Source organism: Argiope bruennichi, chromosome 1 (assembly GCF_947563725.1).
Source record: "Argiope bruennichi chromosome 1, qqArgBrue1.1, whole genome shotgun sequence".
Lineage (NCBI taxonomy): Eukaryota > Metazoa > Arthropoda > Arachnida > Araneae > Araneidae > Argiope > Argiope bruennichi.
In genome coordinates, this window is record NC_079151.1 from 2,005,356 (window position 1) to 2,033,174 (window position 27,819).

General features: G+C 28.4%; 1 protein-coding gene across 1 annotated transcript; it reads right to left on the minus strand.

The window, feature by feature from the left end:
- Positions 1 to 839: 839 nt before the first annotated feature.
- LOC129961994 (sterol O-acyltransferase 1-like) lies at positions 840 to 26,621 on the minus strand. The gene is made up of 12 exons (XM_056075651.1): positions 26,502 to 26,621; positions 24,248 to 24,378; positions 22,564 to 22,626; positions 20,778 to 20,885; positions 18,545 to 18,696; positions 15,118 to 15,245; positions 11,900 to 11,975; positions 9,460 to 9,559; positions 7,162 to 7,435; positions 4,694 to 4,792; positions 4,003 to 4,132; positions 840 to 1,012 (listed from the first exon to the last, which is right to left on the minus strand). The coding sequence occupies exons 1-12, from the start codon at positions 26,571 to 26,573 to the stop codon at positions 840 to 842; spliced, it is 1,506 nt and encodes a 501-aa protein (XP_055931626.1). The 5' UTR covers positions 26,574 to 26,621.
- Between the last annotated feature and the right edge of the window lie 1,198 nt (positions 26,622 to 27,819).

Below are 27,819 nucleotides of genomic sequence, written 5' to 3' on the forward strand. Positions count from 1 at the left end.
GTTTGATCGCAAATTAGCTTAAAGCATTTATAAATTTTCGAATTCACATACGAGCAAACGGATACACCAACAAGCATTTCATTCTTTGATAGATTTAATCTAAAAAAAGGGATATAGATTTGTGATTATGATAATAAAACCATAAATCAAATTTCAGTCCAGATTTTTGGGATTTTGAATTCTGTTTAAATGCAATTGGAAAGATAGAGAATAGATATTAGACAATGATTACGAAAGAGCATGCGATTTTTGGCGATTAATCGCCAGGATTTGGTTAGTACAAAGTACCAGAAAATCGAATGTATATACTTTTTTCCCGTCCAATTAAAAATGAAATTTGACATAAAACTTCAATGATAGTTTCAAAATCACATATCATATTTAAAATCTTTTAGTCATCACGTTAAAGTGTAGAAAAAAGTAAAGAAAAGCTTGTGAAAGATGGTTAAGCCCTGCACGGATTTGGTTCTAAATTAAATGCAGGTCTACACTTTAAATTTTAAATTTGGGTACCAAATTTTATCCATCCAGCTTTTTTGTTTGATATTTATCGTGTTAAGATATACTGGAACAATTGAAGGGACAGACCTTCGTTTGAAATGATCTTGTTCAAACTTTGACAGAAATCTTCAAATTTGTTGTAAAAACCATACAACAAATTTCGCTCGGCTAGCTCAAACCATTTTTTAGTTATCGTGTTCACAGACAGACAAGTATACTTCCAGAAACGTGTTTTTCGGATTCAGGCAGTTCTGAAACGTTGAGTTTCAACGAAATCTCGACTTGCAATTTTTTGACGTGTATAATATTTTCTCTTTCTATACTTCGTGTGTAGGAAGTTAAACTAAGTTAAAGGAGGAAAAACCTACTAAAATCCTCGGGCAGTTGATCCTGGCAGACATTTTCAAAGAGTAGAAAACTAGTAAAAGTCCATATCCTAGCAACAAAGTAAACCAAAGGAAAAAGTTCCAGAAGTTTGAGGTTCTTCTTCGAGTCATAAAAATGAATATAACTGAAAAAAAATATTGGATTTTTATTAATAGTTTGGTGCAAATTTAAAAAAAAAATTAAGATCGAGACAGTTACAAAAGAATACAAAAATTGGAAAAATTTGAATAAATTAAAACTAGATATTTATGTAACTTTGATTTAGATATAACATGCCAAAATTTAATAAATTATGATTATTCATATAATAAGGGTTAAAAGAGAGGCTAAATCATTCTTATGCCTATAAAAAAGAGTATTTAATAATATGAGCTTAAATAAAGCATACTGGAGCTAATATTTCTTAAATAGTAAAGCAATGTATCGGTTGATTATAATTAAAATTGCACTTTCAAAAGGCTGTTAATAAAGAACTACTGGTCAGAATGACACAATATTTCATATTGAAAAATTCGTTTTATGAATGAAAAAATTCAAAAGTTTACCGATATATGGGGCTGTATTCTTCACAGTATGTTGAAATCTGTTGCTTTAAAAGATGTGTTAATTTAAAGGTGCAAATTCAGAGACATGATATGCGCAGCTCACATTATTCTTGTGATAAAAATAAGGAACAAGCAGTTTCTGCGTTTCAGAAGATAGTCGTGTCTCTACTATGAATATTTTTACAAGAATGGTGACTATGCGAAAATTACCTTCAAGTAATCCCGGACGTTACGGGATTTTAGAAGCGGTTCCGGTAAAATAACAGCATTCGGTCTGAAGAAGATGATTGATAAAGCTGAAGAGACGGGCTCATTTGAAGTGAAATGTGGCATAGAGAGGAAAGCAATTGCTTCGACATCAGGGGAGGATGTGGCTACACCACTATAGAAAGTGCCAAGTACTGCTCTGGTAATGCGCAGTATATAGGGAATTTTCCAGACTTCAGACATATGTGTGTGCATGATTCGTAAAAATTTGCCAATCTTGCAATACTACCCATTCAAAATTACACATTTTCAGGAGTTACTTCCTATTGATCTGTCAAAACGAGGAGCTATTACTGAAGCCGGTTCTTTTTTTTTTTTTTTGCTTCAAAGGAAATGGACAATGCATAGCCATAAATCATTTTGTAGACAAAAAAGCCCATTTAATTCTCCAAAGTTCTGTCGACATTCACAATTCCAAAACACTGGTAAGAGAGAATATGTTCCAAATGCAACCATCACCTCTTCATTTTCAAAAGGGCACCGTGTGGTGAGAGCTTACGGCAGGCTTTATTATTGATTGCTTAATTTTTGAACAGATTGATATTTTGAATCCTATAACCGGTACAGTCAATAGGATACGTTATGAATCTCTTTTGCGCAACAACTCATTTCAACACTGCAACAGAGTGGATGTGGACATCACAATTTTTATGCTGGGTAGCACTCCCCAGGACATTTCAACACAGCAAAGCAGCTCTTGATTCTTCACTTTGGAAATGACAAAATTATCAGTCGCCATTTTCCAACAGCTTGGCCGTTACGATCAACATACTTGAACCCTGTGGAGTTACCTATAAATGTTGTGTACAGACGTCCGAATGCGGTCTTAGGTGAATTGCAAACATGCATTATGCAACACATTTATATTATCACCACTGAAACACTCCGATATGTTGTGAAACATGCAGTTTTTGCGCTTTCAGCTGGCAGGAGGAAACGGTGGACAGTATACTGAAAATTTCTCAAGCAAATCATCCCCAAACTTCCTTTTCTTGAAGGTTTTACCAGTTTTGATTTAGAAACAGTTAAAAATCGATTTCATTTTTGCTTTTTTTTTTTTTTTTTACAGTTTCTGGTTAGATACAGTTAAAAACAGATTTCAATTTTTTTTTAGCATAGGGACTATTAAAAACCGATTTCATTTTTCTTTTTTACGGTTTTTAGTCTAAAGACAGCTAAAAATCGATTTTTCCCACCTTATCGGGAAGGTGCCACAACGGATAAGGAACAAAGAGTACCTCGACAACATGTCAGGATTTTTAATTAGCACTTTATGACGAATAGAGGGCCTTTCAGGGCCGAATCAGTCAACTTTTGAACTTTATTTTTTATTTTTCAAAGTCAATTTTTATTGTCCTACTTATACTCAGATCTCACTGTAAAAATATCCCAAATTTTATATAGGAAATCTTTATTATAAATTTCCACTCCAAAGGAAAAAAGAAGTTTAATCCATATCTGTTATTATTCGATATGATATAAATGTTATTTTTCAATTTAATATTTCTACTGAATTTAGATAATTTAATATATTTATTGACAAAGTTTAATGTTCAGTATTAATGTTTTTTAATTTAAATTAATTAAAATACTTTCAACTTTTATATTGATATTTTAAAATCCATTTTGAGGAATCCCAAAATAATTTCACTTATAAACGGTTTAAATAAGGCGTATTCAAAAGTATTCAATTCTACAAAAAAAAGCATTCTTAGTTTTGTTAAAACATGCCAAAGCAGTTTTAAATACTTGTATTAGCTTTATTTGATTCCTTCTATAAACGTGAAATTTATAATCACTTTTATACTCAGTTATACTGAAAAATCGATTTTATACTTAGTTTTGACTCCATATGCATGGCTCAATTTATATATTGAATCTTCAAGAAAAAAGGATTTTCAGATTTCATAATATTTACAATAGCTAATTACAAAATATTTATTAAAAGGTTAATTAAAAAATTTCTAAATACGCTTTTATTAGTTTGTTGAAAATTTGAAAATAATTTTAAAATGTGAAGGTGAAAACAAAATCGTGTAATCATGAAGTAGTGAAAACAATACTATAAAGAAACAGAAGCAAAATTAATATTAAAAGAAAAAGAAATTGCAAATTAAAATGAAGAAAGTTTCTGGGTATTCATTACAGATTTAAAAAATTATGTATATGACATATAATCGGTTACGGTTATTATATCTTGTATTCTGATGTTCCTATAAAAAAACAGTACACAGATATAAACGTGCTTTAAATATGTTTTTATTTAGAATAATAAAAAAGTAATTCATAAAAGGATACTTACTACCAGCTATGTAAAATAATGTGAATAAAGGAGGGAATATAAATCTGAGAGAAACGGCTACGATATATTCATGAACAATTGCAGATAGCAGAAAAACTGACAACATAGCAACAGTTCTGCTTTTCAAAATCTAAACAAAAGATAAACGGCGATAAATAATCAAATACCTTTAAAAAGCTAAATATTCTGATGCTTTTAAAAAAGATTTAATACAATTAATTAGATTATATTAAAGATTTAATACAATCTAGAAATTATACAGCGTTATATTTTATGTAGAAAGAAATTAATATTTACTATTGTTTCTTCACTAAATTTTTTTATTAATAGGCTTTTTTTTAATTATGAATTTGGAAACAAATATCCACTTCAATTCTTTTTCAACTTATAATATCTAAGATTTTTGTTAAGTTTATATATAGAATAATATATGTGAATTTCAGCTTAGAACTTATTACTGAATTCTTAAAACGCTTATTAAAGATTTCTTTTCTTTTCTTTGATATAAATATTTAAATACCATCAGTGTCGTGCAGATTAATTCTAGAGGAATTTTTGCCACAAAATACAAACACAAACGTATCATTCAGCTTGTCTTCCAAATGAACTAACGCTGTTCTCGAAACAGAGAACTTATTACATTTATGCATTATGTGGTTCATTTAAATATGCAAATAAATTTGTTACTTACAGCGTACATATCACAATATATGTAGAAGTACAGCCAATCATGTACAAGTATATTCCAAGATCGGTAAAATTTTGTATAGGAAGTACAGTTCCACCAATCCTTTAAATAAAAATACACGAGGTATCATCTTTTCTGGGTACAAGTAACTTTCAGAAATACATTATTTCGTCAGTTCTTTCAGTTATTAGTAGCAGAGTAAAATAGATAAAGACAAGCATCAAAGAAAACAAAATTTAATTTGAAAAAGCAAGGGATGTTCTTTTTCACAGGCATACACGCTTGTAGTTTACTGCCTCAATAAGAAACGTTCTCCTAAAGCAAACGTGCATTCATAAGATTTAACTTCATAGAAATGTTCCGAGCCAAACTTTGAAGATATCACTTTCAATTCCAGGAAAAATGGCACAATACTAAATAGAATCTAGATTTCAAACAGTGTAGTTTTAATAGTCTTACATAAGTTATGTTCATCATGTATAAGAACCTTTTTAATGGAATTCAGCTCCATGACGTCAGAGCTCTATTATGTCCAGTTCATTCATCTTCTAAATGACGCGATTTTCATTTTTTATTCGTCTATAAACTACTCAGCTATTAATTAAAATCCTTCTTCTCAAGCATGAAACAATGAAAGAAAATCATGCGATTACGTACTGGAAGAAACAATGAAACCGATTTCCGTTTCATTCACAGCAATGGAAATATTATTGTCAAATATTCTCCAAAATAGATTTAAAGCCTAATTATATACATATAGATCTAAAAATCTTACAGGAATTAAATTCTGAATCATTGAAAAGATAAAAAAGATAATTGTCTGGACATTAAAACGATGCAAAACAAATATTTTTTTCAGAAGTTACCTCAAAAATCTAAATTATTTTAATTAATTTAAATTTAAATTAAAATTTCATAGAAATCACTCTGAAATGCCCATTCATACTTCTCAAAATCTGAGCAAAATTTAGTAACTCGAGGTCATTTAGAGCGCGCCCACATTCATCCATATCAATAGTAGAGATGGGATTCACATGAGGAATAAACCGAAATGACTAGGATATCACTGTGAAATACGATGTACATTAGAAGGTCCATTACACTAACAGCTCTGTTTTCAGCGAGGAAGCCTTGAGACTTTATTAGAAAATTTCACTTATACAACATACAAAAAACCTTGGAGGGGTATTAAAGAAAGCTTTAATATCTCTAACAATTTGAAGTTAACAAATTATTTTTGAGAAAATCATAAATATAATTATTATAAGATATTTAATTGAAGTTAAATACAACCAACATACTGAACGAAACATCTAATCGCCGAAGGCGGCTAATTGTCAATTAAATGAACACTCCAATCTATTATAATTTTAAAAATTGTAAACATTTATTGTAAATATATCAAAAAAATATTGGAAAAGAAAAGATATCTACATATAACAATTATAAATGAAATTATAAAATTGGTATATATAAAAATAGTCCTTGCAATTAAATTTAATAAAAAAATTCGCTTAAATTTAATAAAGTAAGCTTATTTTTCCAAAGTTCTAACCACCACAACAAAAAATGGAGTTTAATATTTAAGGAAATCAATCAAGTTATTCAGAATTTTATGGGAAAGAAATATACAATAAATATCTGTATTGGATTTCTAGCAATGAAAATTTTAAATTGTTCGCTAATATTAGGATGTATCCATAGAAAACGGTATTTAATCTTATAAAATATCGATGTTTAAAACTAGGACAGCTAATGTAAGTAGGAGTTTTTTTGTTCATCCTCAAAAATTGTATGAAGCTTCCAGAAAGATGGTTCTTTTTTTTTGTTTGTTTATTTCATTTACTGCATTGGAATAAACTCAAAAAGGAAGCAAGTAACTAATTGTTGTCAGCTATATTACTTTTTTGGTGGTGAATCATAGACTAATTACTCCGACCCGTTCGAAGGCATACGGAAAAAAGAATGATTGGACTGCCGTGATAGCAACACTGTCGGGAACTGGGGTTGTTTCCTAAGGGCCATCACCGGCTACGGTACAACCCTTCCCTAAGAAGCCCTTCCCGTCATCGATAGGAAGTAGCCACCCCCACATTTTCGTATACCTACAAGGGTGGCGAGAACCAACCACCATGCCAAACGCTTCTCACTTTCAATTACGAGGTGCTCCCACGTGGGATTTCCTGGTTGTGAAAGCGGGAAATCTCGTTACATTAACAAAACTAATCATGATAAAACTGAATACTGAAATTCAAACAAAGTCATGAGAAATACCTGACTCATCTAACAAGTGAGATTGATTTTTTTTAAAGAATTTTGAAAATTACATTTATCACTCACATAAAACAAACAAAAAAAAACCGTGTTTAAAATCTGCTTAAGAAAAAATCTTAAAAGAAGTCACTCCATCAGCAGTTATTATGAACATTTATAAACATATGAAATCAGCACGCAACTAGAAAGATACTTACTTCATAAAACAATCTGTCGCCAAACCTCAGCATTTCAGCAAAAGCATTCGGCAAACAGTGTAATATGGGATAAAACGTTACGAACGAGATCATACTACCTGCGAAGATTGCAATAGCCATCAAACACACAAAATGAGTGATGGGTATGGGTTCAATGCCCGCCTTGTTGAAGCTATTCGCTAAGAAACAAATGTAGACAATATAGTCACCCAATACAATAAGAAATAATTGCAAAAGATTCCAGGCAACGAAACCCCAGCGAATACCAGATGTTCTGAAAATAAAAGAAAAAGTGAAACACTTTTATAAACTTTTATTTAAACGTGACTTTTCCCTATTTTTAACCAGAGGGAGTAGTCTTTCAAAAATTTTCACTCACAGTCCCTAATAAAGCTGTTAACCCAGAGAGCACCCTGCATGGTATTGACCTATTTTAATTATGATCTATTCAACTTTGTCGTGAATTTACCATTTTTACTGAATGCATCGTGTCATTCTTGGCGAGTTTTTTTGGCGACAAATCTCTGACTTGTGTTAAAAGTATCCGAAAATCGAATTTGTATTTTTGACACGTTTTTCTCAACCGATTCAAACAGAAATTTGCTAAAAACTGCTTTTTGTAGTTACAAATCCCATGCTAAATTAGATATTTTTAAGTCACTGCGTTTATTTGTTTCTGAAAATACAAGCCAACAAGTAGTCAACCTCTTGTTGAATTTCTCTCCAAACTAGATACGTAATTACAATACAGTTGCTAAATTTATGTACTGAGTTTTATACATCTCTCTTCGTTTTGTAGTTATTGTGTTAGCTTGTCCTCAAACAGCCGTACATACAGACTTCCTCAGAACGGACTTTACTGAAAAGTTGACAGATGGCCAGATATTTTTTAATTGTATTAGTAATTTAGAATTTTTCGAACGTATTTTGAAAAAAAATCCGTTCGAAAAAATACACAAATTTTGTGCAAACACTATATACTAAATTTCAACCCTTTAGCTCAAAGCTTATTTGAGTTATATTTGTCACAGACAGACGTAATGCCAAAAATGTGTTTTACAAACTCAGGAAGTTTTCAGTTTAACATATATTCATTTAAATCTCGAGTAAAATTTTTTTTTAACGATTACAATACTTTTTCTACGTGAGGAAATAAAAATGGAACTTTATAATCAATTTTGAACGCATTATAGAGTTTTCAAATTAAGTATACTTATAAATTAGTAAATTATGCAATATTTAATTATTTCAGAATATAATTATCATCTGATGCATTTTTTTTTGCTATAGTATCACTATCTGATAGTGAATTTGAGAAAAAAATTTGTCTCAAAATTCTCTGATGTTTGTGTTAATGAATTATAAAATAAATAAAATTAGAAAATTCATTTTTAGTACATTCATACAAGATCACTTCCGAAATAATTTTTTTACTTAAATTTAGTTTAAATCAAAGTTTTTTTTTTTTTTTAAAAAAAGAAATCAATTTACATCGATGCTTCATAAAAGAACTATTCGCCACTGATGAGATTGAGTAAATAGTTAAAGTTTTAACATCTCATTTGATATGCAGATGAATTTTATTTCAATATCGAATGAATTTATGAATAATTACAATATTTAGAATTTTAAAACATTTATCAAATTAAGGAAATGATTTCTTAATACTATTTCTACTACGATTTCGTGTATTTTTATTTCTTATATTGAATAAATGAAAATGAATGAATGTGTTCATGCTATTTTAAAATCTCATCTATGCAACAGAAAAATTCGCACAAATGGATATATTGTTTGTAAACAACATACCGTTGCATAGCAAGCAATATCGTCCTTTATTTCTGTTTTCCAAATATTAAAACTGGAGGAAATAATTGAATTTTTTGCAATCAGTAGCGAATATGGTATGATTTTTATTACATAGACATAGCATGTAGGTCTCATGTTCATACTAAATATAAAAAAGAAAAAAAAAAATCCCCCACAATCATTCATGCTTGCAAAAAAAAAAAAAAAAAAAAAAAATCAGTTTTTTTTTATTTCATGATGAAATTTGGAAAACAGAGGTATGTGGTTATTATCTTGTCAGTCGCAGTACATTGCACGTAAATTAACGAATGTAATTTTTTTCTATTATAGAGATGATATTTTAAAGCGACAGAAATATGTTAAAGCATTTTTCAAGAATTTGTCTAATTTTATTGATGATATATATATAAACATATGCATAACTGACTTGCAAAATTCGTAAAATATCATAAATGAAAGAATGAATGCAAGGATTTTTCCTTTTTGTACCTTGGATAGCTATCTCTGTAAATTAATGTAGGTGCAAATAAAAAATATATCAGTTTTCCTACTTCTAGACAAGGAGGTGAGTTTGATTCCTCATCATCATCTGAAAAAAAATCGTAAACAGAGATTTTTAATTTTTCAATATGGAAAAAAAAAAGCAGTACATATTTTATAAAAAGTACAGAAAAAAATAGAGATCATTAAGAGCTACCAAAATTATGAAATTTCTTTAGTAATTACTTTCATGCAGGCTTATTTTAACTTCTTAACGTATATAAAATATTAAAAAATGATGAAATTCAAAAAACTGGAATGCATTTTTAACATTTGTCATAATTGCTTGTTACGATTCATCCACGGTACTAAGGATTTTATTACTTTTAACATGATAATCATTGTTGGTTGGAATATTGCCTGCATATTATTTGGTGCAACATGCAAATTTAAAAATTATTCAAAATTTTCATGATCAGGCAAATTATTTCACCCTGAACAATCAGATCTAATATGTTTTTCAGTAGTAAGTTCTCTGAAAGGGATTTATCAAACTTTTAATTCTATTTTTAAATAAAAATTCATTAATAAATCTATTTTTTTCCCAGGCAGCTTTGGCGTATGATAATGCAATAAACTTTTGCAATGCTTTAAATTTCAAAAAGTTGATTTTTCAGTAATACCAATTTTAATTAATGATGCAATTGCGTAAAGTAAAGATGCTTAAAGTATTATCACAATACCAATGTTCGATTCTAGATTTATTTATTGTTTATTAATGGAAGGCTATTTAATAAATCACTATCAATATTTTAAATAAGTCAAAAAATTTTTTAAAAAATTGTCATATTCATAATGCGCACGATTACAGCGGATTTATTCTAGTGAAGCTTTAACGTTTAGTTTAAGTTGAATTTATTTTTGTAGGTGTTTTAAATAAATGCTTTTTCCAGATTTTAACTATGAAAAGAATGTTATGCACAATGACTACACTGAGAAAGGATCTCATTGTTTTGAATCGTAATTAGATGATTAGGAAAACATCAGAGCCACACCCCACACTTTAACACCACACACATTTGAGAATGTCTTGAATATCGACGGCAAGTTTCACATAAATGCTAGCCAACACCCACAGTGAATATTCAGAAAAATCGAGTCTCATATTTCTAATCCTTTCTTCTCAAAGCTGAGATATCACAATAGGATTAACAGTCTTGGGAATTCTTATAATCATCTTATTTGTAGTATTAAAATTTTCAGTGGGACACATTTTTGCTACTGAAATACTAAATAGTGTAATATTCGAACGCAATTAAGATTTGCGCACTGGGAAAGCAACTGAATGAATCATCGTCATCCTTGTAACCTGTAGTAAGTGAAATATTTTATCAAGATTTGACATTAAATATCAGCTAATGGTGTTTCAAATTTGATGTTGTTTGGGAGAATTCTACACTTAGATCGTGTTCTGTATTATATTAGGTAAAGATTCTAAGCTATCTGACAAAAATGTAAAAACGAGTAGATGAAATTAAACTAAGCAGATTTTTATCGAAAAACGCAGGTAGAAATGTGTAGCTAGTGTTACACATACACAAAGTAGAAATGACTGATTAAAAAGTGAAATCAAAAGAGACATTGGTAATTCAATTCTTAATGATAGGTACTGTTAAAAGCAAGCATCAACAATATCAGAAGATTTATATTGCTTTGAATGAATTGATTCTACTAGAGATCTTGAGCATTTCAAGTATACTTCCGGCAGCAACTGACATATTAGAAACTGGATTATCAATCTTGGATTAGACTGCGGTAGCCTGAGGAAAGGTTTAAGATCTGGATTCGTGGCAAGGAATTCCAGATTCTGTGCAAGTGGACTTAGTCACGTTGAATATGACATCGAGAACCGAACATCCTCTGAATAATATGGTGACATTTAGAGCAGGTAAGTACCAAATCTTTCAAGTATTCTGCATCCCAAATAACCCACGTGATGCTCCTGTCAATACTCCTTCGTACAGTGGTTGGCAGGGTGGCCGGCCTTGTACACAAGAGGACCTCGTGATGCATTTAAAGAAAAAGTCAATATAACTTATTCAAACTAAATATAACCAAACCTTATGTTATAAAAACTGAAATTTGAATTAATATTGCGAGAGCTATAGATTAGGAGAGGGCCACATTTTTTGCCAGTCTGTGCTTTATTCTGATTTTCTTTTAAATCTTTTGATGTTAATGATGGTTGCACACGATAATTTATACATAAATTACAGTTGTATAGCTATTTTTTTATATCGTATATGCAATCTAACTTTATTAAAATTGTCATTCTAACGATAAACACCAGAAACAAAAATTTTCTTAATTTTTAACGGCATTGTATAATTTTATGGCTTTATCAGGATTGAATCACGAAAAATACGAATCAATTGAGATTTCACAATACCTTGATGGAGCTTATACTTTAAAACTCTGTTAATGTTTTCTCGAACAAATGCATAACTCTTCATAAAAAGTCTAAACTGAAATGGAAGAAATACAAAACATATGTCAATATAGATATAAAGCGAAATAAAATATATATAAGTAAAAATTGATACAAAAAATGCTAATATTTTTCCTTTACAATTTAATATCAATGACAATGAATGAAACGATGAAAATGAAATTTGCAGTTAAAATATAAAAAAGATATTTCAAGACTATGAAAGATTGAATAATTTGAAAATCATAATTGTCTTAACTATATTTTTACTTGCCAAAATGCTTTATATCCAGGCATCAGTATGTTATACTAAGCAATAGATTTGTCTTATCAATCAATATCTGCTATCAACGCTGTAGTCTATGTTGCTCTGTATTTTACGTTGTCATTATTGGCTTATCTTCATCAGATAGTTCCAAAATGTTGAATATTTCTTACTATACATCAAAGGATATAAACCATTTTTAATTGGACGTCAATAAATATTATGAGAATTAAAAATTTAGAGAGCATAAGGAAAATAAAGTTCGTTTTCTTTAGATGTATAAAACATTTTTAAATGAATAAATGCATTATAAAAATGCAGATGATATTATTAGCTTGTATTAAAAAACTGTGATGACTACGAATAATCTATCACTATATGTTCCAAAAAGACTTGTTTTGGATTAATTTGCATAACTTATCCGCTCTATTTCCAATTTTTTTTTTTCGTCGTTCATGATTCTGCAAATTTTTTATCTAATTCGATTGCACAGACTTTCTCTTTTATTGAGCTAACGAAAATGAGAATTCGTTTTAAATTAAGAAAATATAAAACATTTTTCAACTCACTGGAATATAATTCCTTTCATCAAATGCTCTGTTTTGAAAACTATCTCTGCCAAAAGCATCTATTGTATTTCCAATACAATCTTTATTTTTATAAGACTTAGCATTCTTTTATAAATCTATGCTTTGTCGTATATCATGTGCTGCCTAACCACAGAATTTAGACCAATAAAAATGAAATGCCAACTGCTTTTACTTTCATTTTTCAACAGCTAAACAATACTGATGAAATCTTATATTTTTTCTTTTGGTTAAATTATTCTTTGCTTGTAGGCGAGAATTGGCCTTTGTCAAAAGTTTTGGCTCTATAATTTGCTTCCCACATAGAAAACATAACTTTAAATCAAAGTCTTTGAAAAGCACTTTTTTGATAGATATTACAGCTTGCATGCATTTGACTCATATTGTTTCTTCTTCTATAACTTCTTACTTATGAAAGCATTTCCTTATTGAGTCTGTGCATTTTCAATCTTTTTTTATCTATCAATTGATAATCTATTAATAAAGTCATTAATACCTTGTTTATCAGGAGGTACATATTCACAGACACTAAGGAAATACTGATAATCTGGAAGCAAATCATCGAAAACTTCAGTGATGAGCATATGGTCACGTATATTTCCCGTAGATTGCTTTAGTTTTACGTTCTAATTTCATTTAAACTGGGAATACATTCCGTCATTTGTTTTCCATCGCAAGTAGCATTAAAAATCTTTTTGTAACATACACATCTTTTGTAACATACACATCTTTTTGTAACATAACATCTTTTTGTAACATAACATCTTTTTGTAACATACATCAGCACAAATCCAAAGTGAGTATTCACTTTGGATTTGTGCTGATACAAAAAACATATTACTTTAGCAATATTACAGGTCCATTTTCATTCCAGCTAGCTGTGATATCTTATGAATTTAAATAACTTTTCTTGCATTCAGTTAGCTGTTTTATGTCTTCCTCTAAATCGTCATTTATTGCTGGAGCAATTTTTTTAAATATTCTAAAATAGTTCTTCGCTCTGTAAAATTACTTTTACTTGGAATTTCCATAAATTTCAGTTCTGAGCTCCTTTGGAAAGCAATAATTCAGTACTATTACTTGATTCAATCTCAATATTGTTGTTTCAATCTTTAGTTCAATTATCTACTAAACCTAACGTTTTATTCCTCTGTTTAATTTCAACAAATTTATTTATAACTATAGCAGATATATGGTACCTGAAACCATTATCTGTTAAACGTTTAACCATTTTACTAGATAAGCGATTTTTACTGGATTTCAGATTTGTAAAAAAAAACTACTTTCTTATAACCATAAATAATTAACTTGAAAAAGAAATTTATAATCTACAAACTATATACATAAATGTTTTTTTTTCTGATCTTGATATTTAAACTGGTCCCATGTAATAATTAATGACCCTTAGAATTGAATATTGAACACTTGTAGTTTAGTTACCACATTATATTGCCTATTATGTATACTATCAGCGAAATAAAAATAAATAATGCCTCCGAAGGCATAATTCAATTACTATCAAGTATCATATCAAGATACCACTGAGCTAAATAATACAGAAGCGAAAAAAAGTATTCTTTAAAACCACATAAAAATATGAAAAGAACTCGTATGCAATAATAATTCATTTACTCTCAATTGTTATTTTTATTGAATGGCAACACGTGGAACTCAAATATTGCGCGAAATGCTAATGCATAAGCCTGGTGTTTAATTAATAATTAAGTCCCGTAGGTCAACTTGGAAAAAAAGTTTATTCAGTAAAATAAATAAATAGAAAACACACTAAAATTAGAAAAGTTGCACAGATCAATTTTCAGTTACAAACTTCAAGTTACGATAATTAGAAATGTACTGAACTCTAGAATGATACAAAAATTATAGCTCTCCAATTGCAAACAAAATTATGATGATTCCTAAAATTTCCCAACTATTAATTCTAATTTATCATTTAGAATCAAGTTAATAAAAATTAATTCGAATTTTAAAATAGCTTTAAAAAAATTTCCATTTGGGATAATCCATCTGTGACCCATATTTCATCTCGATATATAAAACGATCCAAGAGTGTAAAGTGACGATTAAAACGAGCAGAAAGATAAACCAGATCTTTTATATATTTAGAATATCATCCCTAAATGGTTTTGCAATTTATTAATTAATAGATTTCTGATGTTTCACCGAATGAGAGAAGTATTAATTATAACATAACGTAAATGTAAGAGAAATAAAGACAACATTAAATTCTTATTTAACTCTTAACTTGTATACTCTATTAACTCATATTTATGTATACTTGGTTTATAAAAAAAGAATACAATACTGACCTGTTCCATTACTAACGCGCAAGATGATGCGGGTGGTATATTGCAGTCTATGATTATTTTTGGTGGAATTATCAGCAAAGCCGCTTCATACAAAACGAATAAAGTGCAAAACATCAAATCATAAAGGCCTATAAAGAGATTAAAATATACATTAATTTCATATCTATTCATACTAATCCATTGTTTTTGCTTTATACGAAATGAATAAAGTTCAAAATATCAAATCATAAAGGCCTATAAAGAGATTAATGTATCCATTACTTTCATATCCATTCATACTTATCCATTGCTTTTGCTTTATACGAAATGAATAAAGTGCAAAGCATCAAATCATAAAGGCCTATAAAAAGATTCAAATATCCATTACTTTCATATCTACTCATGTTTATCCATTGTTTTTGTTTCATACGAAATGAATAAAGTGCAAAATATTGAATCACAAAATCTATAAAGAGATTAAAGTATCCATCGTTATACATACAGAGTTCTAAATATTGAGCGATCATAAATTCTTTAATTCAGAAACGTTCTTTAATTTAATTTAAAATTAATTCTTTAATTTAAACGTAAGCCACTTTATACCAATTTTCCAGAAAAATGAAAAATAAAAATGGAAAAACTTTAATTCGTTGTTTGAGGATTTATATTCATATTAACCAGAATAAATTATAAAAAGTGTATTCTTAATAAATTTACCTAGTTATGACTTGATGTAAAATCAGATTTTGTATATAAAATTGTTGTAACTGGAAAATCGTCTTTTTTAAATTTCATTCCTTTGGTACTGAAAAGCAGAATTATAAAACACCTTTCAGGATTGAATAAAGGATGAGTAAATTATAGTACTGGTGTAAACTTGATATCTTCTTTGCGAAGAAATTGCGAGTTATTTCCTTTATATCAAATAATGAGTTTAAGAAAGTTAGATATGCGCTACATTGGTGATACGTAAAATATCCAATGGCTATTCAGTCTCAAATCTAGTGTTATGGGGCACGCATATCAGACATTATTCCTCCAAGGATCTTGTAGCGAATGCCTATCATCTTTCCATATGAATCTGTAAACTACAGTCTCCGTCGAGGCTGTGTGTGACGTAATGGCGCGCTGCACATCATCCGGGTATTGACACGCACAATGCTTCTAAAAAGCTATTCTCTCCGTTTTCTTCGGAATGTTCGCGCACTCGCCTCGGTGAAGCTTGTAGTGAATCAAAATTATTTGTTTCATTTCTTAAGTTTAAAAGTAAATAAAATTATTTTTCTAACATGTTGCAATAATTGGAGTCAACCACAACTGCACGTAACCCTAATTACGACATCCTCAAAGCTTATTCATTTTTGGTCTTAAAAGAAATTTTTTAGGGGGGGGGGGGTTATGGTCATTTCCATTCACATGACAACTGAGAAATTTAAAGTCACACACCAGCGTTCTTTTTTTAAATCTTTTAAATGAATTACTATTTTAACTGAATCCTTTAACGACGTATCATGCATTAAATACAGAATTTACGTTCTTTAATTCTGTATACGCTTATTTAAAATTAATAAAAATATTAATTTAAAAAACAAAAATCAATTAAATTCTCTTAAGAATATGAGATGCTCTTTTCTTTTTTAAGCAATAGCAATAGAAGTAAAAAATAAAACGTAGCATTTAATTAAAAGCTAAAATAAATTTATGGTTAAATACAGATTTAAAAATGAGAAATTCCCTAAGATAAAAGAGTTTGACAAAATATTAAAAAAAAATAATCTGCAATGTTATGTTTTTGCATTCAAATTTTAAATCCTTTCAATAAAAGCGTAATCAAATTGCATAAGTACATAACCAATAACTGAGATTTTCAGCTTTTGTCAAAATAACGACCCGTTTTGAAACTATATTGGAGCTCTTTTAGGATTCAACTTTCAATTTAGAACGCGATTAAAAAATGCAGGTGAAAAGTGAACCACCATATCCTCTTCAAACCTCCGTCCAAATCTAGCAGGAGTGGACGGAGGTTTGCCATACAACAGCCCAGCGGTCAATCGAATCTCTATCCAGCAACCTTTTCAATCTTTAAGCCAAATATGACTCTTGCGCCAAATAAACTACAGAAAAACAACAACAATCAATCTTTAAACTGAACTCTTGGCAATAAACGACGATTCGGTATGAAGGAAATATTGGAATGTAATTTAGTTAGTTTTTTCACAGTTTTTTTTTTTTTTTTAAATTTCAAACAAAAAAAATTATTTTTGTCATGGAAAGTTCACACATAACAACAACAAAAAAAAAAAAAAAAAAAAAAATACACGAAAAAATCCAAGTAGAATTTAAAGGATTAAAAAAAATCCAATTAGAATTTTAGGGAATTAAAAAAAAATTCAAATAGAATAGGGAACGCTTAAGAGAGAAATACAGCGCATCGTGGCATACAAATCCTGTAAAGATGAATGAAGTAGCATAAGTATATTTGCTGAATCAAGTCCTAAAAATGATTTATTCAAATCATCATTTTTGGAAAGATGTACTTGAAGTCGGAGTCTGAATTTTATAGTGCTAACATGGTCTTTTGTATTTCTTTATACACAAAGCGAGAATAACTGGAAGGACTAAGTTTTAGCTAAGGTATTTGAGATCATTTTAAAGACCTGAATCTCATAACTAAAAATAAATATCTTAAGAGTTTTCTAAAGTCTTATTTGATTAGTTAAAAATTACTTCCAAAAGCAAAATATAAAATGTAAATCACAGTTCAAAGAAGTTAGTGCGTTTTAAGATCAAAAATATGACACCAAAGTATCTGGAAATTTAAATTTCATATTTCATAAAAATTATGTCTAAATGTTCCGAGCAGAAAACACATTCAGCTCTCGATTCTACCAGTTTCACAAGCATATGAAAAATTCTATCATCATATGAAGCCTTTGTCTTTTGTGCACAACGTTCTCTTTCGTTATAGAAATTTTAAATATAAGATCTTAATCACAAAATAATTAAATTATATATTTTCTAAGGAACTATATAACAATCAGTTTTTCCATTTGCAACTTAACACTAAACTTTGAATTTGAAAGTCATAAAATATGCTGATTTTTTCCTTTTAAATGTAACATGCTTTGAAAAATGATCAAAGATCTAGCAAAGCAACACTGACTTCAAAATTAAATATGTTTATTTCAAAATGTTTTTGAACATTTTGGAAAATATTTCTTTTTAGAAAGCTTAAAAATATAAAATAATAACGAAAATACAAATTAACTTTTTATAAAGAGGATGAATAGTATCACTTGAATCATATGAATATTATCTTACTATCATCATATCTTTCACTTGAGACAACACAAATCATTTCATTTCTACTTTATCCCATATTTTTCTGGACTATTCATTATTTCAATGGCATATTTATTTAAGATACCCAAAAATACTTAATACTTACCCTTCTTCTTCGCAAATGCTCTAGAAGAAGCCCAGAATCGAAAGACAGGATGTAAAAAGAAAACAATCGATAAGTTGATGCCAATCCATACGGCAGTAACAATGTGAAACTGACCAAATGACCATGAAACCAATGCTAAATCTCTTTTTAACCTAAAATTTAAATCACAATAAAATAAAATAACGAATAGAATGCCACAATTATTCATAAAATCATAATTTAAATTTAAAAAAAAAACTTTATTTGAGTTGGATTATGGACTTAAAAAATATTTACGCAACCTGATCGAATATATCCCTTAGTTTTTTAAGTATCAACTATTTTTTAAACATATTTTTTTATTAAGGTAGTTGGGTCGACCTAAAAGTCTCAATGGGAGTAAAGGTTTATATAAAAGAACAAATGAAAAATTAAAACATAGTTCAATTTAGCTTTGTTCGAATAATGTTACTATAAGAAATTATTTGGAACAGATTTCTCAATTTTTAGCAAATAAAAGAACAAATGAAAAATTAAAAAATAGTTCAATTTAGTTTTGTTTGCATAATGTTACTACAAAAGATTATTTGGAACAGATTTCTCAATTTTGAACCATGATCAAATGAATAAAAAGTAGCAAAATATGTAATTTTAAAGGTAGAAATATGTTTAACTATAAACAATTTACTAACATATTTTTAAAATAAGATTAAATTTAATTATAATTATAAAAACTGCACCTGACTGGAACACAAATAGCTTCTTGAATCGGAATAGCACAGAAAATAGTTATAATGCAGTTATAATAAATAGTATTCCTCAAAAGCTAGACTGAGAAGAAGGCAAAACACGAACACACTATTTCAATTAAAAATTTCAAATGTTTATCCAGAGAACATAAAAAAATGTGGCTATGTGATTTTAGAACATAATTCGAGAAAGAAATAAAAAAAATGATACAGAACATATGACATTGTATTAATGTAATATGTTTTATAAAAAGTTAATTATGTATATTATTGTGCTTAAATATAAATAATCAACAATAAAATCTGCGTTCAGTGAATTTATTTCGTCAACTCTGTACAGTTAAAATGTTTAGATTATCCAAATATCATAATAAAATTCACATAAAAATTTGCGTCACAAAAGTGTAAAAATCCATCACATATATGAAGACATAAAATAAAGTATATGTCATAAAGAGTGAAGAAATATGAGCGAATAGAAATTTTCATAAAATCAGTAAAAATAAAAAAGGGATTATTCCAAATATTTTAAATAAATGGAAGCAGAGTAATAAAAAAGAAGAAAAAACGATTAAAATTCAATTTATAAGAATTTATCGTCCAATTAATAATAGAAAAAATATTGTCAATAAACGAATAAAATAATGCAAATGATAATTTGCCCTGAACAAAAGGGAGGAAAATATGGATATCATGCTGTATTGTTTACTTTAAATTGTTAATCAGTGAATACCTTTCAAAATTGAATTAGGTTTATAACAATATTAAAATTTTTCCATGCGGATTATCATCATTAGGCTTTATATGATATTTAAAAGTAAAAACCTTTATTATAAATTGATCAGTGATCCAGTTTAAATTTGTGCATATCATAAATGATCAACTGGCGCATTTCTATATTCTGCGGCATGATTCAGATCACATTGTTTACTGATTTTTAACCCTACTTTGCATGGTTTTTTTTTGTGAAATAAATCAGGATAATTCCTGCTCTAGATTAAAGGAAATCTTCAATGTCCCTCTCTTCTAAATTCCTCCACTCATTATCGTATTTATTAGAAAAAAAGAAAAGAAAAGAAAAAGAAATCAGATGTGTTATAAAAAATATTCAAGAAATAGAAAGTTTCTTCCAACCACAACAAGCAGCGAAATGGCAAGTTCAAACCTCCTATAATGATTGTGACATTTAAATTCTTTGACAGCTACGTTCCTTATTACGCAATAGGTGCGAAAAAGTCAATAAATTTACAGTACACCTGTTTTGAGTTCATTTTTTGTTCACTAGATGTTATGATGGAAATTTCTATCATCATGCAAAGATGGGTTAAGTAATGGTATGCTTACGTATTGTGATTAATAAACAAGTCTATGGTAGACGATTAAAATAAAAGAATTGTATGCTTATATATACATTTTTTTCAAATGAAGATTACAGCATAGTAATTTCTAGAAACTGAATGCAAACGGAATCTAAGAAAGAAAAGAAAAAAATATCTGGTACTTACCGTTCAACATTAAAGTAATAGAAGATAGCGATGTGCAGGTACAGGAATACAAAAAAAGCAAGAATTAAGTTGTATAAAGAGCGTACATTAGGACTTCTCCAAAGATTTCTGAATAGAAACGGAAAATCAATAATAATAATAAAAATAACTTTTTAAAATGCTTAATGTTTTAAATTTTTAACATTTAAACATAAAATCAGATAGAGATTCTTAAGAATTTCTTGATACATTTTATTAGAAATCAAAATTATTTAAAATTACATATTTTGATCAATAAAAGAATATTGTTTAAAAAAAACCATGTTAACATTTCAGGTGGTATCAACATGCTAGCAATTTTATTTCTTCGTATGCGCAAGTATAGACATTTTTATTAAAAATTAAACAGCATTAAGATTCGCAAAAAATTCGCCATATTAGATATCGTCAAATTTAACAATGAACCGAATAAAACTATTCTTTGGAGCTACTTTTATTAATATATTTAAACTCAGAATAGCTTTCATTTAATTTTTTTTACTCTTCCTATTAATCTTTCATTCATAATTAAAATTATCGTGTAATAAGGTAATTATTTTTCTGAAATTATTTACAACGCAAAGGGAGTTTGAATTTGTGAAGCCACATATTTCGCATTTTCCCACACATTTAAATTCAACTCAAATTTAGTTGAATTGATTGATAAAATAAGAAATTAAGTTTCGAAGTATTAAAATATTGCATTTTTTCGAAGTACTCAGGAATTAAAATTTTCTAATTTCCAGCATATCAGAATGCGTGTTAAAAAGGAATAACAATCGTCAGTCCTTCTTAACATGAAATAAATCAAATTTAAATTGAATAAAAATTCGTTTTTGAAATTATTTCTGCAGACATTTTCTTATTTGTAAAATAGCATATGTTTTATCGTGTACTATAAATGAGAATTAAGAAAATAATATAAACACAACGAAACTGCATGCATCCATAGAATATAAATTATGATTTTGCAGGAATTTCGTAAAAGAAAAAAGTCCCTGTTTTGAAACCTGACTCAAGTCTTCTATACTCTATTATGAAGTCAGCATAACTGAGCGATATTCACAAATTTTTTTGAAATATCTATTGACATACAAGTTAAATGAAAAACATTGCAAATATTTTCGATTATCGAGTTAAGTGACTTCGAAATGACCTCAGGTTTAGTGAAAAATGGAAAAAAAAATTGCAAAGAAATCAGAATACAATTTAACGATAAAATAAAATTTATTATTTTGAAGCATATCGTAACATACGAGAATAGGAAAACTGTCCACAACTTGTAGGGCATCTCAAAATTCTTCTATGTATTCGAAGAATATTCGGGAATAATTATTCAGAAATGTAAAAAAAGATCTATTATTCTCTAGAAACATAAATTAGCAATAAACAACATTTAAAATGAAAGATTGAACCAAGCTACCATTAAAAAGATTTGAACCATGGTTAATCACATCGAGTTCAATATTCAACTAAGCCAAGATGGCTGGTGACTTATATACAAATCTAGGAATAATGAACTTTCATTTGAAATAATATATATATATATATATATTAAGTGGTTGTAGTCAAGGAACTATTCTTTGGTTTTCCTCGTAATTTTAAATATTTTGAAACAATAGTATTTATTAAACTTAAAAGTTATAAGAATTAATGATACTTTAGCAAAAATATTTAATGGCATGGCATCTAAAATAAAACATCATTTTCATGGTTATCTGAATGGAGTGAAATATATTTAAATTAAAGTAATAATCTTATGACTTACGTTAAAGTTGAATTTCTTAAAACAAATTCTTTTCTTCGTAATTCCCTCGGAGCTTCAGAACCTCTGAAAAATATTTTAGATGAATAAATGTGGATGGAAAACTGCAGGCAGAATATGGCGTCGTTCCCTGGTTATGAAAATTCATTCAGCAAAAAAATATATTTAAACAAACCGCATGTTACAAATAGTAAATGTTTCTCAAAGAAAATGTAAACTTGTGATAAATATTAGAACATGTTTTAAAATCAAGCTACCTTATATTAATTGGATTTTACCACACATGCAACAGCTTTAAAAATATTGCAGTATTCTGTTTGTATGACGGATTTGAATGTTTGAGGTACTTTTTGGTTTTGAAATGATACCGATTCCCTTTACAGTATTATAATCATCGTCAAATAAGGCAAAAGAGAACAATAGTGTATTTCACATACAGTATATTAATAAGAGATATAATTACTGTTTTGAGACATAGGGAAAAACCTTATCTGTGATTGAAAGATTTGATGCTGTAGAATTAATATGTATTGAATTTTTTAAATAATTTTGTTGTCACCCTCTAACTCATTTATTTTGCCAAAAATATACTAATTGAAATCATGTATTGTTTTTCTAAAAAATTTAATGCAGAAAATGTTAAGAAAAATTGACTTTTAATACTATTTACATTATGAATCTGACAGCAAGGCATTTAATTATATATTAAATGTCTATTAAAGTTTTAAAATTTAAGTTTGATCAGATTTTAAACACTTACCTTAAGCTGAAATTAATCAGGGATAAAATATTTCATAACAAGATAGAAATAGTATACAATTATAAATATTCATAGTTGTTAGTTGTCATTATCAATAATTTCTTTACAGTTTTACAAGAAAATATCTCTACATTTCTTACATCCTTAAACTAAAAATAATAGTAAATATTCCTTAAAGTTCATTAAATTGCATCATTTAGGTGCATCATTATAAATATACCCACATTAAATCTATCGAGTCAGAAAATTACAGCGAGAAATTTGGGTCACAATGATAAGGACTGTTATTGCTTTCGACTGACCCTTGAGAGGGTGGAGTTCGCTGAAGACACGGAACTATAATACTAGAACGTTTTTGAGACACTTTGTATACTAAAAAGATATTGAGAGGAAAAGCACGAAGGACATAAAAATTCACTAGGAAAAGCGATATAATGGAAATAAAAATGCAAACAAAATATGATTAATGTAAAATTTATTTATTAATGGAAGACTAATAATAAACTAATACATACAAAAGATTTCTAGATTAACATTGTCTATTTCGTTCTTTGCATTTTAGAGGCATTTTTCTTCACTATTAATGAACTAAAAAAAATCTGGCATATTTCAATATATTAAATCAAAAAGAAAATTAAAGAAAATATCTAAGCGCTGCTTCGATATTCTAAGTCACTAAAACATACATAATATTATATTATAACAAAATAATTTAGCAAAAAATACTCCACTTTCTGATTACATGTTAAAATAAATATCCGCTTTTTTAAGAAATAACACCTTTTATGTGTTCTGAAAATCTTTCAAAATTCAAATGTATAGAAACAGTTTTGATTTTCTTTGAGATTAAATTGTTTTGCATAAATATAAAAATAATTTTCTGTTTTAAGAGCCATAAAAAAAACTAAAAATAATAAAGATGCTTACTTGGGTAAAGATAGCTTATTCATAAAATCGTTTTGAGGTTTTTTATGTTTTAATTCAAGTTCCGTGATTATTCTATCAGGGTCTTTCTCGAACTTGGCATCAACATCATTCAAAATATCAATACTCGGATCCTAATGAAGCAATGCATATATTAAGGATATTTAAATGAAAAAAAAATCACTTTAAGTTTCATTTAATAAATTAAATTAACAGAATCTCTCTCTTTCTCTCTCTCTATATATATAACGCTAACGTGTCATAGAAATCACTCTTATTACTTATCATCGAATGGCAACAGTCTAATGTAAACAAAGCGACATGCAATTGTTTCAGACTACTTTATTGAACGTTTGTACAGCTGCACTTAATTCAAAACTTCGCATTTTAACGGAGCTGCAATTTTCAATTTATGGAGTTCAAATAATTAATAGAAAAACAAAATAGTATTAGAATTTTTGGGTTTGCTGTGTCATTATATACGGTGTACAATCCCAGGAAAAAACATATAAAAGAAGTCAAGACGTTATAAACCAATTGAATTGAGTGCGAAAGCAGGCTGAACCTCCGCTTGATTGATGGTTGCTATATCTCGCTTATGAAAACTGATGCTCATATCTTCTAGAAGTATTCCATGTTTTTTTTTGTGTGTGTGTGTGTGTGTGTTACTAAATTTTTTTTAAAAATTACCTTTATAATGATGTCAGTTTCACTTGCGTACATTTTTTCGATATTTTTAAAAATTTACTTTGATTTCAGTCGCATGCGTCCACCAATATTATAATCGATTCCTTTCCGATTCTATTTCAAAGTATGTACATTTCTTTTAATATTCGTGCCAGAAATTTTTAATAGGCAGATTCAATTTAAATAATCTTTTCAGGCGTATCGAATAACACATTGAAATTTTTAAAAAATAGATTCCCAATTAAGATAGAATTAAAAGACGATAAATAAAAATTAAATCCATAAAAGTAAATAGAAAGAAAGCCTTTCTTGATGGTTTATGCTGGTTTCTGTCAATTTAACCCTTTCTAGGGCAGTGGGAAATATGCTTCTCACCAAATTTATCAATCTTTGTATGAATTTATGTAGGTTGGCATAAGTTCTGACAATTTTTTTAGTAAGTCAGAAACTTAGATACTTCAGTTCTTTATCTCAGACAAAATGATGCGTCTTGATTTGTTACTTAATTATTGATAACCAAATTAATTAATTAATCAAATTAAATTTATCTAATAAGCTACATGAATCCCTTTTCTTATTCTAATTTCAAGCCTAAAAATATTTTAACATAATATGACTAAAAAAATGGCCATTTAAAGAGTTAAAGGAACTCTATTTCCTCAACACTTTTTATAAATACAAACTTTTACTTGTAAATAAAAGGAGATGTGAATGAGACAATTAAAGAATTATCCTATCTATATTTCCAAGATCCGAACTACAAGAGACACCATTCCTTAAAGGCATTATAATGGAACAGAAGAGACAGTGGCAGCGAACAGTAATGGCACACATTTATTGAGATTAAGCCGATGAGGATTAAAAAATAAACGCAAATCACAAATCTGGATTTATCTCTTTCATACCAATGAGAAACCAACCAAGAAAATACTCTCCAGTTTGACTCGATGCCTTTCGCATTCATTCAGCAAATGCAAGTAAAAAGAAGTTGCAAAAGAATTTCTAATCCATGCATATTCTGCAAATAAGACGCTTGGCGAAATTACACCAGTTTTTTCAAAAGAATATGAAACATCTCTATGGTACATTGAAAGATTCGAACAATAAAAACAGCATAGAAAGATTTCATGAAAAATTCAGTGAATTTTTTAACAATATAAAAAGGCCTTGAGAAACTAGCGCATTGTTGAAATATTCAATGCTATTTGAAAGGAATTTATGCTGCAGGATATTATTTTACATATTTATTGATCATTATAATGGAATATTATGTAAACAAAACTGAACTTATGCTACTTGCATGCCATCCAGTTTGTTGAAAGCACCAAAACTACTAACAAGATATGTAAAGAATCCGAAAAATGTCTGTTGCCTAAAATTACTCTCCACCGATTGTTTCCGTATTTCCGAAACGGAAATTTTCAGATAAAACTTTTAATTCGAGTCATTCCACCTCAAACAGAAAAAAAAATATTTTTAAAGAATAAATTTGAAAATTTTTAATCAATTAGAAAACACTCATGAAATATTCCTCAGTCCAGAAAGTATAGTAATTAATTGATTCATTTACCTGCAGCATTTGCCTTAGTTCCCAAAGCTCTATATCTCGAGCCTTCTTTCTGATCTCCACCCTGTTAGACATGATCCTCAACCCTCTTCTCTTGAACACCAACCCTGAATGTGATAAACTTCATACAGAGCGATCGACATAAAAGCAAATACAAGAAGTGCACAACAGGTGCGAGCTCGACGGCAGTAAGCAAACAATTTTAGACAGAATACGTGTCCGGTTAAAATCCTTTTCACGACGAAACAATCGTCTGCTCTTAAATAGCAAATATCTGTGTTCAGTTTTACATTTATTCCTTTCAGTAATTATAATAAAGCTAAGGTCCTGTGTTTTGATTTTATTTGCATTAAAAATTTATAAGGCATATTTTTGAAACTTGAGCAACTTATTATTCAATGAAAAAAGATTTTGAATAGATGATAACGGCAATTACAAATATCACTGCATTCCCAGATTTTCAAAACTTTAAATTTTAATATTAAAATACCTCTTTAAATAAGCAATTTCAAAACAATCACATTGTTCTTATCTGGATATAAATGCCTTTTTGGCAATTTGAAAGTTTATGAAGGCAATTAAGATGCGACGTTATTTCCAAACACTTTTCTGAACAAACTAAAATTAAATCAACGCCAAGGAAGAGAGATACAAATTTAACTACATGATTGAAGAAACAGAACAATACTTAAAGATGCAAATCAACGTTCCCATTTAGTTTTTTGATTTAAAAAAAAATTAGATTCTATGTGTGTGGGGGGGCTATCTATCAAACAATACGTTTCGTAGTCTTTCGATCGGTATAATGTTATTAAAAGAAGATACCATCACCTTCATCTCTTTCTTTCTTAAAAAAAAAAAAAAAAAAAAAGTTTTGATTACTTATTCATTTGCAAGCCAGCTTGCTTTTATGAATGTATGAAGCTACACTGAGGAAGTTTTTTCTACTCACCAACAAATCCTCTAAAGTTTTAGTATTTTTCTACGATGGAGAACAAAGAGAATGAATTATTGATTACAATTTATGAAAGCAAAACACAAAATTTGTGTTCTTATAAAGCTTACCATGTAATGCAATGCAATTTTGCTTTTTAAATGGAATAAATATATAAAATTTCTTTTAACATTGGGGATAATAATTTAGAAATCACTATATTATTATATTCTTATTCATAAGAACACAAAATTCTTTTCATAAATGCATAAAATTATAAATAATGGCGCTCATACCGATTTCGGGACATTCGGATAATTTTAATTTAATCCATGTAAATTTCTATTCTAAGCTTTACAAGAGACTTAAATTTTTATGCTAATATAT

Coding starts and splice junctions, on each gene's coding strand:
- LOC129961994 (XM_056075651.1), bottom strand. CDS start 26,573: ATGTCTAACAGGGTGGAGATCAGAAAGAAGGCTCGAGATATAGAGCTT. Junction 15,246..18,544: donor AGCATTTGCGAAGAAGAAGG/GTAAGTATTAAG, acceptor ATCTCTTTATAG/GCCTTTATGATTTGATGTTT. Junction 1,013..4,002: donor ATTATTTTACATAGCTGGTA/GTAAGTATCCTT, acceptor ATTTTTTTTCAG/TTATATTCATTTTTATGACT.